This window comes from Misgurnus anguillicaudatus, chromosome 14, assembly GCF_027580225.2.
Source record: "Misgurnus anguillicaudatus chromosome 14, ASM2758022v2, whole genome shotgun sequence".
Lineage (NCBI taxonomy): Eukaryota > Metazoa > Chordata > Actinopteri > Cypriniformes > Cobitidae > Misgurnus > Misgurnus anguillicaudatus.
Genome location: NC_073350.2, coordinates 5927561 through 5942627, shown reverse-complemented (window position 1 = coordinate 5942627; position 15067 = coordinate 5927561). Strand labels below are relative to the sequence as shown.

General features: G+C 35.1%; 1 protein-coding gene across 3 annotated transcripts in view; it reads right to left on the bottom strand.

Annotated features, from left to right (window-relative positions):
- Positions 1–15067, bottom strand: part of rargb (retinoic acid receptor, gamma b) — a 64715-nt gene that overhangs the window by 12284 nt on the left and 37364 nt on the right. For all 3 annotated transcript variants that reach the window (XM_073875768.1, XM_073875767.1, XM_073875769.1), the window contains 2 exons: positions 8523–8671; positions 6428–6569 (listed from right to left, as the gene is read on the bottom strand). In XM_073875768.1, coding sequence (XP_073731869.1) covers positions 6428–6569; positions 8523–8671 — 291 coding nt within the window. The remainder of the gene's footprint in view (positions 1–6427; positions 6570–8522; positions 8672–15067) is intronic.

The window sequence follows — 15067 nt, the reverse complement described above, 5'->3', positions numbered from 1 at the left end:
GTCACGTGACCAATGACAAACGAAGCTTCACTTTCTGCTCAGTCACGTGCGCGCTTCGCTTTGCGTGTCAGAAGGTTCGAACCCTAGAGGTTTTTGATGAGTTATTTGCCTTATTCACATCTTGGTCCCACATAATACTATATATACAGTATTGTATTTACTTATACTTGTGTGCGCGTGTGTTATTATGTGCGTGTGAACATTATTCTGTACAATACAGTATTGAATCATATGAATATTAACTCATACTGGAATTTATCGCCACACTTTAATGAGTAAATACATTTATTATATTGACCATTCACACACATGTTGTCTAAGCTTTATTTGTACACATAATATTAATATTCAGCTTAATTTCATCAGCTTGTTGCTTCATTGATGGAGCTTTTTCCAGAAGCAACTGCTATATGTTTTATTAACCAAAAGATGGCGCTGTTTTCGACACACCCTCGTTGAGGCTTCGAATCATCGAATCAGAGAAGTATCGGTGCTTCATTCGAAGCTTCATTTCCCCATCACTAGTTTACACGCTTATCAGAAGTATCCTTTTCTGTTAGTTATGTGAGACTGTAGAATATATCCAGCACTCTCACGGCAGTTTGTCATTCTGAATGATTTTGATGGACTTAAAAATTAACCGCAGTGGGACGTAGACACACAAACATCAAGAGTCAGAGTATGAATCTCAACAAGGGTGACAAAGAAAATGGTAACATGTTCATTGTTTATTCCTGCCACAGTGCATTCTGGGAGTTTTGGATAAGATTTTGTAATTTGTTGATACACAGCATGCATTGCAGCATGAAGCTTTTTATTTTATTTTCACCATCATTGTGATTTATGCTCTGATTCTTGATGTTTGTGTGTGTACTTTACACAGTGGTCAAATTTTAAGTATGAGTGTTTCAGAATCGTTCAGAGTGACAGGCTGCTACGAGGGTGCTGTATATTATACTACAGTCTCACACAATTAATGGAAAAGAGTACTTCTGATAAGTTTGCAAACACACCTGCACATAAGTTTTCTAGATGCTGATGATGTTTAGACTTTATGTACTAAACACCACTATGGAGTTGTGCTGTTGTGTTTGCTTTGCTATGACAAAACATGTTTTAAACAAACATAGTTATAGCAGTTGGAAAAAATAGCAACTAAGAGTCAAGTCCTACTAAAACAACCACTGAGTACAATAATGGTGACTTTAAATGAAACAGCCAACATCTAAACCTAAGTTAAGAAAATAATTCTGCAAGTTAGATGTAAAATGCAATTTTAGGTTTCAAACAGAGATGGTGATAGAGAGGATAAAGTTACAGATTGCAGCTTTTAACTCTGCTTTAGAGTTACTTTTTAACTCTCTGTAAGATTGGGACAATATGTACAACCAGCAGAGTTGATTTAACTCTGGGGATTTTGCTGTGTATGCACTCTTTGGGTACAAACGTGTACCTTTTTGAAAGGGTACTGTACCAGTGACAACTTTTTTACCTTTATTTCTGAGAGTGGAGAATTTAATTTTAATATCTGTTTAGGATATTACAGTTTTTTTTCGATTGCTAAACGACAGCGGGCACAACTGGAGCCACATGTGCAAAACTCCAACCACAGTCCGCAATAACAAAAGTCACGTGAGCTAAACTGTACATATCACCTGCAAAACTCACTTCAAGCAACACAACTCTAAACACATGACTCAAAACAGCTCAGTGCAGCCAAACACTAAACACAACCCTCACTGAGATAACACACACTGTCACTCACAACACACTGAGAGGAAAAACACTAACATCAAACACCAATACATAAAATACAAACTTTTTATCTTTACAGATTGAACAATTTCAGTGACTTCATACAAAGTAATGTTTTCTTCAAATAATTATTTATTTATTGATTGATTTATCACATGATTTTTTTAGAACATCATAATTCTTTAAGGTAAATGAAAATTAGCAGTTTGCTTCAATGGTTTGTAGTAATTTATGGAATTACAGTAATGAGAAAAAAAGGTAGAAACTAAAACTACATACTGTAATTCAAACAAATAATTGAAGAGCTAATCCTGCCTCTCTCTAGCATCAGGCCACTACATGCCACCCTTCTCCCTTCACGAACCCTTCTTCCTTGTTCCATTTCCAAAATTTGTCTTTCTGAGCTCTACCTATCATATTTATATAAAAAGTAATATTTTATATATATATATGAAATATATATATATGACATTGGAATGAAATATATATATGACATTGGAATTTATATTTATATAAAATTGCAATCAGCAGTGTTTGAAAGGCACAATGCTGAAATCAATTCTGTTTTGAATGTGTGGTTCACAGTTTTGACAGCAGTGTGTTAGCATTTGAACAAAGTGCTGTAAATCCACAGTGTTGTGCAGGCAGAGGTGGAAAGTAACGAATTACATTTACTCACGTTACTGTAATTGAGTAGTTTTTTTGTGTATTTTAACTTTTTTGAGTAGTTTTTAAAATCTGTACTTTTACTTTTACTTAAGTATGTTTTATTTAAAGTATTGTACTTCGCTAAATTTTAAATCATATCCGTTACTGAGTAAAAAATGTTTTAAAAAGCAAGGTGATAAAGACACGCAACGGATGTAAATGGGCGGGGCCCGGGGGAACGCGCAAAAAGAACCATGGAGACGGACGAGACAGGCGCGCGCTAATGCAGACCCGCCTCAGTTCAAATCTTATGAAAGAAACCCCTGGTCATATTTAAGCGACCACTTTCCACTGAAGCGAAGCGAGTGTTTCATTTCAATGAAGGAAGGATTCATGCTCTTAAGTACGAAATTGCACGATGCGGTTTTAATACATGCGCATAATCTTCCGAGGTCTAGCAGCTTCGCGTCAAGTCCAACATGAATGCGCAGGTCATAAGACATTGCAGAGAGAGAGAGAGAGAGAGAGAGAGAGAGAGAGAGAGAGAGAGAGAGAGAGAGAGAGAGAGAGAGAGAGAGAGAGAGAGAGAGAGAGAGAGAGAGAGAGGTCATCAGGTACCCAGGTCAGGGAAGTAAGAAGATAATAAACGTGTCAAATGTATATAGACATGGCACTCATCTCATTATATGCTCATTTAAACTATATATAGTTTAATAAAATAATGTATGTTACCAGCAATACATCAATTACAACCTTATAGTGATTGTATTTACAAGCTGCTGACCACCTTCAAAAGTGCATAACTCACATGTAAAAATCATTAAACAATTTCATAAATGTTTCTTACTTTAAAAAGCTTTTAATTTTATTAACTTTTTGTTATTGAACTTTAATTGTAAATATGTTCCTACAATTAAAAACAACTAGTTTGAGATTTATATCCCCTTGTCGTTTTTGAACTATACTAGAATCCTTCACCTCTTCCCGCTGTAAAAAAAGTAACTTTTACTCTGAGTAAAGTTAAAATGACTTACTTTTTACTTTTACTTGAGTAGATTTTTAGACAAGTAACTTTACTTTTACTTACAGTTTTTTACAATCACTTTGCTACTATTTTCAGAACCTTGATGTCATTTTTCACAACTCTAGATACAAATCTCAAAACGGTAATCACTTGTAACACAGGCTGTCTAGTGTTCAAAACATTGCATTGTGCATTCACATCTTTAAAGACATCTTGCACTTGCACAATCATTGTTTCAAAACACAAATTTACTGTGAAATACCATGGAAACATAACTATAGATCACCCACACACAAGCAACTGATAGTTTCACTAAGTAATTGTTTGTACAATCATTAAGTATTGTAGAACAAAATTGGTGATACAGATTTCATTATGGTACATGTAGAGCAAATACATATCTGTAAAAGTACTGCAGTAGTAGAGAGAATACGACAGACACATTGGAATCATTGAACAAAGTTTGTAATGTATTGATGAAAACACTACAGTACAATCACAACATAGGTCACATCATTTCACAATCTGCACTCAATCATCAGTAACAAGTTGGCAGAATTGGACAAGCAATTACAAGGACCTGCATCTATACAGTACAGTGATAATTGGTTCATGCTCCATGCTTATTGGTTACAATGAACCTCATTATCTTGAAACTTTCATGATTTCCAGTAAACATGGAAGATTCTTTGTCTGTTTCCATACAACTATTCCGAATAAAGCAACAGTTACTTATCATTTTGGGCAGTTGTATTGATTGATAGTTAGATCATTGTAAGAAAATGAATAGACACTTATTTGAAATGTGATGTGTGAATAGCCTTTTGAAACAGTAGTACTTTGATGTTAAGTTGTGTCATATTGAACATGTGATTTTGGTTGAATGAACAAATGATCCAAGTTTTATGTGTATTGTATCCAAGCAATTGAGAAAAGAGTTAAGAGTTTTGAAAAATGTGCATTTTGATCTTTGGTTGTGAGTTTTGTGTCTAGAGTTGTGAAAAATGACATCAAGGTTCTGAAAATATAGCAAAGTGATTGTAAAAAACTGTAAGTAAAATATTATTAAAGTAACTTTACTTTTACTTGAGTACAATATTTTTGTACTTTTTCCACCTCTGTGTGCAGGTTGTGTTTAAAGTCATGAGATAAGTGTGTAGAGTTTTGAAAACTGTGTTCAAGCAATGAAAAATGAACTAGAGTTTTGTCCACATGAACTGCTGCTGTGCAGACTGTAGTTAGAGTTTTGCACATGTGGCTCCAGTTGTGCCCACTGGCGTTTAGCAATCGAAAAAACTGTATTATTATGAATCAAAAACCATATATCTTAAAGGGGACAAAATGTAGTTTTTTAAAAGTATTTTATTAGTCAAAATCAATGTCTTTATTCATATGTCCTCATTGGTGTCAAATGACCTCAGCCAGTGATCTGACTTTTCTTTGTAAGCTTAGAATTTCTTCACTTTATTTGCATTGAACGGGTAAGTCCAAGAAGGCTTCCTTGTCGTTTCACCATATTGATAAACTATAATAGCAGAGATGGACAAAAAGCACTAGCCTACCGCAACGCGTTTTCATTCAGAACATGTGAACCAGCTGAAACGAACAAGGAGATCAGTGAGTACATATTCAATTCAATTTTATTTCTTATTTATATAGCGCTTTTCACAATTAGTAATTGTTTCAAAGCATGTATTTAAATAAATAAATAGTTTGGTTCCAAAACGCAATAAATCCATTTGGACAAATTTCGGTAAAAACGTGTTTTCTATACCAAGAAAGTGACAAGATGAAAACCACTATTTTCTGTTAGAAACCTTCACATAGCATCTTTAGGTTATGAAAACATAAAAAAATTCAAATCCATAACTTGATTTTCAAAGATTTATTAAAAAAACAAATTATTTTTTCCACAAAATGCAATAAATCCATGACAGTTTTTTATTTCAAAATGCTATAAATCTATTAAATCAATATATAAATGTGCATTCATCTTTACCATTTATATTTTATTAGTTGACTAGTGGTATACAATGATTAAAAAATAAACATAATGGCATTAACCAAAACACTTACTTTGTTAAATTAAGAACACTGTCATTGCAGCGGTTATACTTGACGTCGTCTCTTTACATTTTTCACAGCGATCTGCTGTAAAATGTTTTGGTCCTGCTCAATTTTCGTTGACTTTGAGTAAAATAATGTAAAGTTTTCATAAGATCCTCTGGGGTCAATGTGTTAGCATGAGAAGCTTGATACTTTTTCAAAAATGGCGTTTATCGCGTTTTGGAACCAAACTCTTCAAATATATATATATATATATATATATATATATATATATATATATATATATCTACTGGCCGTCCTTCAAGCGTGATGCTTGCCAAACACCACTGGCTGACCCCATCTAATCTCCTTATCCGTTTACATATATATATATATATATATATATATATATATATATATATATATATATATATATGTAAACGGATAAGGAGATTAGATGGGGTCAGCCAGTGGTGTTTGGCAAGCATCACGCTTGAAGGACGGCCAGTAGATCAGTGACATAACGGCTACCGTTGCAACACGCATTTGGAAAAGAAAGTTTAAATGCAAAATACAATTTCACCACTAGATGGGGAAAATCCTAATTACTGTCCCTTTAAGTCTTTATCATTCTAATTAGTCAAACTAGAAGTTTTATGACAGTCCTCCCAAACATACAATGAGTAAATACAGTGTGCAATGCAATTTTTATACCTTAAAAAATGGTGCAAATATATAAAAACAATAATTTTTAAATATTTAAATTGATGCATTGACGTTTAAATTCAATACCAATGCATTTTTAACACATCAAGACTAAGAATTTAACTTTAAGAGTTCTTCACCTATTCTGAACATATATAACACATATTAGTCACAAACTTGCTTATTCAATCTCAAATTAAATCAAGATTTGATTGGCTGTCTAAAGTGAAACATTTGTGATCAGATTACCTTCTTTAGACATGCCGACTTCAAAGCATTTCTGCAGTCGGCAATACTGGCAGCGGTTTCGAGTCACCTTGTTGATCTGGCAGTTTTTGTCTCTGTGGCACGTGTACACCATGTTTTTCTGAATACTGCGGCGGAAGAAACCCTACAAAAGAAGAAAGAGAGAAACATGTTAAAGCATGATAAACATATGATTCACATAAAGAAGATTAAATAAGACTAATTTAATTGCTATAATTAAATATATTACATTGTAACTATAGGTACTACACACAGATCTATATAAATGACTGGATTGTGCATGATGTAACAATTGTGAAGCCACATTGCTGCCATATTGGTATGCCCAAACCTTCTATTAAATGAATAGGACATTATCAGATTTTAATGATAAAACACTACTTCATCAGTGCCCATTTTATTATGTTTAAAAAGTCTCCCTGTACATTATTACAACACGTCCTAAGCATGTACATAGTTATTTATTGAAAGTTGTACATTCATCTTCATTACAGTATCAGATCAGCGTTCAGAACGCAGAATATGTATTATTAAAGGACAAGTTTGATATTTTACACTTAAAGCCCTGTTTTCAAATTGTTTATGGTGAAATAGAACGGTTTTGACTGAAATGTTGACATATGCGGCTGCCCTGAGAATTTTCGGGTGATCGTTATTTCACCTCCCACCTCTTCAATGGGTGTATAGGTGTACTGGAACAATCCTTCCTAAAATGCATTAAACTTTCGTTTGCAAGGACGTGGAACTCGGCGGGTGGTCGGGGTGTTCGCTGATGTGCTCGCACGGAAATCGCTGCAAAAGATGCTTTCCAACAGGTGTTTTAGCATTCGTTGTAAACTGGTGGACCTATTTTTCCAAACGCCTCACACCCGCACATTCTTTCGCTGAGAGCTTGAATTATAGACACTCTGACTCCAGCCCAGTTGGTGGCGATAATCCGCCTTTGCCAATTGCAAGAATACAAAAAAAGTCCTGGCACGGAGTAATACCATACCTCACAGCACATCTAATACAAGTCAAAGGAGTTGGACAAAAACAAGGATAAAACCTGTTGGAAAGGATCTTTTGCAGTGATTTTTGTGTGAGCATATCAGTGAACACCCCTGACCACTCGGTGAGTTTCATGTCTTTGTAAATGAAAGTTTAATGCATTTTAGGAAGGATTGTTCCTGTGCACCTATAAACCCATTCTAGATGTGGGAGGTGATACAAGAAATACCCATCAGCATCATATGTCCAAATTTCAGTCAAAACTGTTCTATTTCATCATAAACAATCTGAAAACAGTGTAAAATACCCAACTTGTCCTTTAATGACAAACGTGCTCATTCTGAAATCTAAATAAATAATTATGCTGTAAGTACCATATGGGTTTTGCAATGATGTTATGTTATACAATATTGTTTGTACAGTAAAATGCGTTAACAATGTTAATGGCATGTAATTTGAAACAGTTGATAACATTTTAAACTGTGATTAAACTAACATTTGACACAACAAGTGGTTGACACAATAAGTGGTTAAACACAATTTTGATGCAAACTGCCATGCTTATAAAAAGCCATAGAATAGAAGTCTTCTTTACTTTACCACTTATTCAGAGAAATAACGCTGACCATGTATGCTCTTAATGTCAACTTTATTTACACCTGTGTCATTACAACAGAATGGAGCAGACACACTCACCGTAACGTTTTCTATAAATCCCTTATCCTGCCCGAATAAAACATAAACATTAAAAGTAACAATTCATTTTACGTACACATATCCAAAAAAATAATCTTGTGTAACTGATACGCTGTAAAGCGAGTGAATTTAGAAGATTTTAAAGTCAATGATGCCCTCTGCAGATTGGGAAAACCAAGGTGCCCGCTCCAACACTGCGGTGGCTTTACTTTTTGCTGTTACGTTAAGCGCTCTATGCGCAATCCAGTCATTTATATAGATCAGTTGGAACCAACCCATAATAAGTACTTGTAGTTATCAGTGTGTCATTGGAACATTGTAAGTACACTTTAAGTGCATATATTTTAAAGTAAAGTATAACCAAATGCATAAAAAGAGTATGAGTGTGTACCTTGCACCCCTCACAGGAGCTGACTCCATAATGATACCCAGAAGATTTGTCCTGACACACAAAGCAGGGTTTATAGACACGAGGAGGTGGTGGTGGTGAGGGAGAACTGGGCACCATCTCCTCTGAGCTTGTGCTCTGCGTCTCCACTGCTGCAAAACAAAAACAGAGAGAGAGAGAGAGAGAGAGAGAGAGAGAGTTAAAATTTTAACTCACTAAAGGACAGGAACTTTTTTCAAATTCCCAGGTCCACTCTCCTCTTCAGTTCACCTCACTAAATGGTTCAGGTTAGATGTCTATTTTTTAGTGCTTGTTGTAAAACACCCTAATGCTACTGTAGTGTATTTGCAACATTCTGGACACCTGCCATACAGACGTAGACATATAAAATAACACTTCTTATCCAAATTAAACACCACTGTGTGAAACGGCTTCATGTTCCACCCTCTGCTTTCACTTGGTTCAACTTTCATCTCCAGACACTGTTTTTCTCCTTACACTCTTGTTTCCTGGAACCTAAATATCTCAGGCCTGGATGATTGACTTTTTACTGGTGGTCCAGGCTCGTACGCTGACCTATAAAGCCTGTCTGTGGTGTGACCGAGGCCTAAGATCTGCCTGGGCAGCACTTTATTAGCACAGAGTCACCTTGGGAAGCCATTCACAGCAGCATCAGCTGTCCCCTCACTTTGGACTTGTAAAAAATAAGAGCGAGAGACAGCTAAACCAGGGTCTTCAGAAGGGCAGATTTTACGGCCAACATGCAGAGGCCTTCAACCCCTCCCACTGAAAGGAGCAAATAACTCAAATGTGTCTCTTATTCTCTCACCCCATGAACAGCGTTGAACCAAAATGAAATGACTTCCAAGAATGGATGAAGGTATAGAGAAGAAATCTCATAAAATCTGAATAAGGACAAATAAAGAGTGTGAGAGAGAGGCAGAATTTTGATCAGCTTTTTAAAGGTGCCAACGAATGCATTGAAATAATCTGTTAAATTGTTCTCTGATATCTACATAGAAGGTTTGTGACTTTATTAAGTGCAAAAATTATCCAGAAATGTAATGTTTTTACATGTCCATTTACAATGCCTTCAGATTGAAATGGTCTATTATTACCTTATTTAAAAGGGTCATGAATAACAATGTTGAGCTCTGCTCTGATTGGCTGTTTCACAGAGCAGTTCCTTCAGTAGATCTTTGTGTATGTAAACAGATCTTATGTTTGAGACTGTATCAGAAGAAGAAACTAATCAATTGAGGAATGAGGAATAATCAATTGTTTGAAGATTGTCAATGGCGTTTCTGAGTGGTAAGTTTGTGTGGTTTTTTTTCAGTATGGACCTGTAAAACGTAACTGTAACACCAATACTTCAGCCTAAACGTTAGCATATAGCATTAACTAGCAAATAGTGCTAACTCTGCAGTTACAACTTTGTTTTTAGCATCGTAACAACATTGTAATTAATTAAATGTGTAATTTAATGTTGGGGGTGTACATCATGACTGTAACGTCACAGTGGGTGTTATGTTGAGATTGGTCTGATATTTTGCGTGCACGAGTTTTACATAAGAAGGAGGAAACAATCATGTTTGAGGCTCATGATATGTCATTACCATGTACAGAACTCTTTGCATTTATCTAGGAAGATGAATAAATGTTTTACATTTTACGCCACCTTTAAGTCACAAAACAGGAATTACATTGATACTGCTGTTATAATCACAAATCCTATTTGGTCTACTAGCAAATCTGTAATGTACTGTAATACAAAACATGCTAAGAGGGATAAATGTGTAGCCTGTTCAGTGGCCGAAAAGCTTTTTTGTAAAACTCTTCCAACAACAAACATTTCTTGTGTACATTGGTGTCAATCATGGAGTGATTAAATATTAATTACGCCTTTTCAAAAAATATCCATTAGACAGAAACCTCAAAAAACAGAGGCTGTAAGAAAAAATATGTGACTTAATGCTTCAACCAGTAAGAATTAACTACATTGAAAATATGACCACTGATTAAGGTGAAAATGAAATAAATTTCAAGCGAGATATGGCACTTAAAAATAAAGTTTTCTGACATTGATCATTTCTGTCCAAGTTCAAATAAAAACCATTCGCTCTTATTTATATGATAATATACTTTGTTTTTTATTTCCACTGCTGTTTGGCTGCTACCACAGCTATATGAATGCACTGTATCTTCGGATGAAAGCAAATGGTAAATGTCTTTAATGCCTATCAAGACTTCGGGGTCTGTGGAATGCTGCTACGCACTTGATCTTCTTTGAAACACAGTATTGAGGTTGATGGACGATTGGGTGGGTGTCTGTCTCAGCTTGCAGGGCTTTCCCGAACGCAACCTGATCACTGTGTTTATGTAGTAACCCTATTCTGAATTGGCTTTGTGTATTTATAGGCAGCATTGATTGAGTAACAGAGAGGTGCTGAAACAGCTCCTTTTGTGTTTCAGGGAGTGGAAAACTGGTGCTAACAAAGAATTAAGTGACAGACGTTAAGATGGAGAAAGATAGAAAGCTATTCCTTTCTCTTTCTATTTTCTTACTCCTGGAGAGTACATGATGGTGCACGTGGACAGTGCAGAAGCAAATAAATAATGGTATAATAGACAAAATTCGTAATTGTATCTCACAAAAAGTAGCCTATTTTTTAGTTCATCACAATGTTTTTATAGACTTCCAAGGCCAATACAGCTTTTACAGGTCAACAGATTGTTTCATTTCAGCTTTTCCTAAAGTCTCAGCCCACAGTTCTGCAGTTCAGGACAGCTCTGTTTACACAACAAACACATTAAAAGGTAAAGCAGGTTTTCATTAGCACGAAAAACATTCTCGGATTTGCTGGGTGGGACATGAAAGGCTTGACTGAAATACAGATTTAATCTGCGCCTTTCAGTAAGCTTTAGGAACATCATTCTCGATTGGCCTGCAGCGTGATACAGCGTGACGACAATAAACCTGACTTTGACATTGCGGTGACCAGAGCTTCTTTTGTCACTCGGTGGAGGAGTATCACATCATGTTTGAGCTTGTTACGCTGCATGCACACTGTCAACATCAGACTGAGACGATCTTGTTCATTTTAATGGAAGCTTGCAGAACCACGAGCGACAGTGACCATTGGTTACAGGAAGTGGGTGTGTCCAGCTACACAACAAAGTTCAACTTTATGCAAATGATGAACAAAACTTTGCTGTTCCATTTGCAGTATAACTGGACTGCGTCAAAGTCTCTTTAGGGACGTCGCACCACTAGGAAGGCGTTCATGTTTGCAATGCCTCCGGGCAGTTACTTTAGTCATGCGAGTCCTATACTGGAATGGGGAAAGAGAGATATCTTTAAAATCACTACTAAACAACATATTTCTGACCAACAAACCTGACATTAAGCACAAAAAAAGCTTGCGCTAAAAAGCTCCATTATTCAAAGATGTTTTAGCTACAGTGCATGTGCAGAGGTTGTCAACACCTCACATGACCCTGTACAGAGTCTTTATTGAGTCTTTTTACTTCAAGGCAGGACTTTTGTCGCCATACAGCCATATTGAGCGATGCATTGTCCACCAATAGATATGTTAAATATTGTCATATTTCTCCCATCTTTAAGAACTTCAGAGAACACAAGTCCGAACTTGCTATACTTGGTATTGTGAAACAGCTAGTTTAATTTCTTTTTATAATTTTGAAAAACAACTTTTTACAAGTTTTGGGCCAAAAAACAAATAATGTTTTAAACCAAAAAGCTCAGCATTAAGCAGTTTTCTCCTACATTTAAAATGAATGGATGCTAACATCATCTACTAGTTTTCCTTTAGTTTCTCCTTTAAAAAATGCAGTTGTGTTGTTTATATATATATATATATATATATATATATATATATATATATATATATATATATATATATATATATATATATATATATATTCAGCATTTAGTGGACTTTTATTTGCTAACAATATGCATGAAGAGAGACAACCATTCATGCAAACAGCACACAAATATACACACCCTTCATGTGTACGGCCATGCATTTGCTTAGAAAAACAATATCCAACGTTTTTCTGTTTAACAAAATGTACAGAAAACACACACACAAACATGTACGTAAACAAAACATCATAAATGAAGAATTCAACAGAAACGGACTGCGTGAATAAAAAAGTTAAGAAATACACCTAAACTAGTATCTCTTCACACAGGGACCAACACATGTCCTGATCGGCTCAAGGTAAACTGGAAAAACAGGAGCTGTCTTTCTTAGACGCAGGTTGTTAAACTTGGATTGGCCCTTCCATTCAACGGTATGCATACAAAGCTTCCTTTCTTCTTTATAGCACGTCTTAAATTGACCTTTTGTTTTTCCTTTTCAGACGAAGCACTTAACAAACAAAGCACAGAAATGGTTAAAGAGTGAATAATGAAGTACAGTATGCATTGGGGAGGATTTGTAAGTGCAAAGCATTAAACCTTTTAATATCATAGATGAGAACATCTTGAACTTGGAAGGTCTCAGCTATGTGAAGGTCTACAAAATATATTGCAGCTGAATTACAGATCCAGTAATTTGACAGAGAATATAAACTACACTAACCAAAGAACTAACCGGAGTAAAGTCGATGTAGCCTTTCTCGGTACAGCAAATGCGGAGAGTAATGAACTACTGATGCAAGTTCAAGTTTAGATAGTGAGGTTTGACTTTGGGTCTTCAGCTGCTGCCTCTGTGGCTGCTTCACAAAAGGTGAGAGGAGACAACAGCCCATTGTAAATGAATGCATTGTGGGATAGGCCAATGTTATTTACAATGTTCTTTCAAGCAGCCCAGTCTAGCAATAAAATGCTATTACAGCAAAGGGGCAAATTCCAGCAGGGGTACGTGAAATCTACTCGGACACTCACAGAGTAACGCACATTTGGATGGGCTTTTTCCTGTCATTCAGCTGTCGTTTCCTTGCACATCATGAAAACTGAAAATTGGTCTATTGGCGCTTTTCCATTGTGTGGTACGATGCAGCTCGGTTTATTTTGACTCGGTTTATTTTAGAGTTTAGTGCTACGTAAGAGTGGGTGGCATTATAGACTTATTTTTACAGTTGACATCATCATAAACGCAATATTGATGTAATGTTTCTCAGTGCACAAGGGTAAAATAATTGTGCATTTAGCAATGATGCTGCAAGTGATGATTTGACGCGTACCAGGCCATACTATCCAATGGAAAAGCGCCATCTGTTATCTTTCTCTTTCTTGTCTTTCTCTCTTTTGGAACTGTTGTTGACCTTGAAATGCCTCTTTTGGCTCTCAGAATGCATTAAAGTACAACATTAGTGTGGCACTTGAATGGTATGAAATTATTAAATATGGTATAAATCAGGGCGGTCAATCCATGAAAATATTTAATCTAGATTAATTGCATGGTTAACTCGTGATCAATTGCAACTTAATTGCACATTTTAACTGATTTATATTTACCTTAATTTAACACTTTTCAAGTTTTTAATACTCTAATCAACACAGGCATGGACAAACATGGATGCTTTATGCAAATGTTTGTTTATTAGTAAAAGAGTAGGCAAAAATAAATTAAGAAAAAAATCAAGTTACAGATTGTTTTATGTTTACAAACAAAATCAATGCATCCATATCAATACCTGCTAAGCCTAGGGTTAAAAATTACGTGTTGCATTAATCGCACGATAATAAACTGAGTGTTGTTAAAATTAATTTACATTAATGCGTTATTAACGCCTTCATTTTGAAAGCCCTAGTATAAACATTATATTATAAAGACCCATAGACTAGAGTCCACAATGTGGGGAGCTTGACCTTTCATTTTATTCAAATCTTAAATGCCCTCCAGCATCCTATAAGATTTTTATGTGAAAAATACAATGGCCAACAGTTTGTGGTAATAATGGACAACCAATATAAAGACGAACTGCAGTAACCAGTGGCAAGTAATTGTTGGACTACACTGAAAAAAAATCCGTAGAAATTACAATGTTATTGCAGCTGGGTTGCCGGTAATTTACCGTAGATTTAAATTTATGTTATTTACTGGCAAGTGTAAATAAATTTTAAATATTAACAAGTCTTTATCTTTACAGAATAAAACTATACAATAACAGCCTCATACAAAGCATTCTGGGAACCAGAAATCATCATCAACCTTTTTTTGGTTTTTGCTTCAGATTTTGTTTCCCAGAATGTTTTGCTTGATGGTGTTTTTTTAGTTTTACTCTGTAAAGACAAAGACTTGTAAATGTTTAATGTTCATTTAACTTTGAACAAAATGTTGGCAGTAAAAAACATAAATGTAAATCTACGGTAAGTTACCGGCAACCCAGCTGCAATTTCCATGGATTTTTTTACAGTGTATGTGTATATTGGTTGTAATGGAGTTTAAATTCTATTTTAAAAGTCTGTTTTTTAAGATTATCTTGCTATGAATATATATATATATATATATATATATATATATATATATATATATATATATATATATATATATATATATATATATATATATATA